Source organism: Drosophila serrata, unplaced genomic scaffold, assembly GCF_035046125.1.
Source record: "Drosophila serrata isolate PLE 108 unplaced genomic scaffold, ASM3504612v1 contig_293, whole genome shotgun sequence".
Lineage (NCBI taxonomy): Eukaryota > Metazoa > Arthropoda > Insecta > Diptera > Drosophilidae > Drosophila > Drosophila serrata.
Genome location: NW_028257191.1, coordinates 1,187,254 through 1,189,791, shown reverse-complemented (window position 1 = coordinate 1,189,791; position 2,538 = coordinate 1,187,254). Strand labels below are relative to the sequence as shown.

Genomic DNA, 2,538 nt, shown 5'->3' with positions numbered 1-2,538 from the left:
AGGCCAAGAGACCATCTTTGGGTGGGTGCTAACGGGGCCGATCTCCAGTATGCAGTCGCAAACTTCACGATTCAGGTACGCCATGATAATAATTATGCACTTCTCAGCAAGTTCTGGGAGGTGGAGCATCTACCATGAAGATGGTAGGAGAGGCGGAGTCCTATTGTGAGAGTAATTTTATTTGAACAACGAAAGAGACGCAAGCGGGATGTACGTGGTCACGCTCCCGTTCTGCGACCCCGAAAACTCCGGATCCAATCTGGAATATTCAAGGTTCATTGCGTTAGCTCAGTTTCTTCAAAACGAGAATCATTTAAAAAGAGACTTTTCCCTAAAAGAGCAATATGACAGCGTAATTCAGGAATATCTGGATCTGGGTCATATGAAAGAAGTTTCACCGACTCATAGTTCTCCTACCTATTACCTTCGACATCATGTAGTACTTAAGCCCGAGAGCACCACTACTAAGTTTTGCGTTTTATTTAACGCTTCCAGTCCGTCTGCAAATGGAACCAGCTTAAATGATATTCTTCATTGTGGCCCAGTCCTGCAATCCGATTTGACTATCCTGATTTTGAAATGGCGGTACTTTCGATACGTATTAAGTGCAGACATCACAAAAATGTACCGTCAAATCTGGGTCGATCCGAAGCATACGCCCTTTCAAAGAATTCTGTTCCTAAATAAGGAAGGGAATATCCGAGACTTCGAGTTGCAAACGGTTACCTTCGGGGTCAACTGCGTCGAGTACTGAAACAGCTGGCAGAGGATGTCCAAAGACCATTTCCAAAAACCAGCCGGATTATAAATCAAAATATGTACGTCGATGAGGTTTTGGCAGAAGCAAACTCCCTAAAAGAAGCCGAAACCTCAATCCAAGTTTTGCGAGAGGCTCTTAACTCCACAGGTTTCCCGGTAAGGAAGTGTACTGCCAACCACATGACCATTTCGGAGAATTTCCAGCCGAGCACATTCTTCCTGCTTGCAATTGGACCACGTTTGTTGCCAAACGAGTTGCCAAGATAGCCCAGGTGATACCAGTCGACTGCTGGGCACACGTTCGATCCGAACAGAACTCCGCCGATTTAGCTAGTCGTGGCGTGTCCCTACACGAGCTAGAGGACAGTCAACTGTGATGGCATGCATCTGAGTGGCTGCAAGGGCCACAAGAGCTATGGCCAGCGCAAAGCGATGTGCATCGGAACACAGAGCTAGAGCAGCGGGCAGTCAGGGTGCATTTTAGAAGGACTCCCTCTGATGAGTTTCAGGAACGCTTTTTGAAGCTGGACAAAGCCCTGCGAATCCTGGCGTATGTTAAACGATTCTTCGAGCGCTGCCGCAAGGGCTCAATTTCGCCCACTTTACGACTCACGAGTGAAGAAATCCGATAGGCAGAAAGAGCGCTGATCTCCATTGCGCAGCGTAGAGCATACGGCCAAGAGCACAAGTGATTGCGAGAGAAACGACCCCTTTTAGTGGCATCTCAAATCTTGAACTTATATCCGTTAATTGACTAAGGGCATGTGGGCGCATCAGGGCGTCAAAAGCCCTGCAGTACGATGAGCGACATCCGATCCTTCTGCTCTACGACTGTAGACTGGCCCGCCTTGTCATTCAATTAACTCAACAGATTACGCTCTACGACGGCAGTCAATTGATTTTGTGCCTGAGTCGATCAAAGTATTGGCTTCCGAAAGTCAAGAATCTGGTGAAGGCTGTGGTGAATCCGTGTAAGGTTTGCACGATCTACAAGAAGACCGAGTCTCCTTCTCCAGGGCCTTTGCCTACACGGGCGTTGATTATGAGAGCCCTTTCGAGATCAAAAATTATACCGGGAGAGCATGTCTCGTTACGTTTTTTTTATATTCGAATTTATTCATGTTATTTTAGATTGGAAAAAACATCTAAAAACATCATCATCTACGGCCGCAAAGCAATGCTTCGCACAATTGTAGCCCTCTTAGCCCGTCCGCTCCCTTCAACCCCTCTCCAGCACTCTAAGAGCCTTCAGCACCTTGGCAGAGAATGCTGTTGTCGCTTCCCACATCCTGGGAGTCTCTATCCTCAGCGGCACCAGCGTGTCCACCCTGATCTCTGCTCCTGCTACCTCCTCCAGGGCGGCCCTCTCATTGTCGAATCGGCGGCACTCGAACACTACGTGTTCTTGAGGTAGCTACGGAAGCAGCCATGTCCGCTCAAAACCTGGGTCAGGTAGAAATCCACCTGCCCATGCTTCCGCTCCATCCATGCCTCTAGGTTGGGGATCAGCCTGTGTGTCCAACGCCCTTCGGACGAGGCGTCCCACTTCGCCTGCCAGCTCTCATAGCTCCTTCTTCTGGCCGCCCTTTTCGCCTCGGCCTTAGATCCGCCTCCTGGTCCTTCGTGTCCTCGCAGCGCACACCGAATCTCAACCTTCTCACGGACCAGCTCCTTCAGGGATCCATACCAGCTATCACCAGAACGGCGCACCACCCTAACAGAGCAGAGTCTGTAAGTGGCCTCTACGCCCCGCATGTAGGACTTCCTCTCGGCTGCTTC

The 2,538-nt window shown here is 49.6% G+C and overlaps 1 protein-coding gene across 1 annotated transcript; it reads left to right on the top strand.

Annotated features, from left to right (window-relative positions):
* The first annotated feature begins 208 nt into the window (after positions 1–208).
* LOC147643097 (uncharacterized) lies at positions 209–754 on the top strand. Its single transcript, XM_086836883.1, has one exon. It carries the CDS (start codon positions 209–211, stop codon positions 752–754), a length of 546 nt encoding a protein of 181 aa, XP_086693009.1.
* The last annotated feature ends 1,784 nt before the right edge of the window (positions 755–2,538 follow it).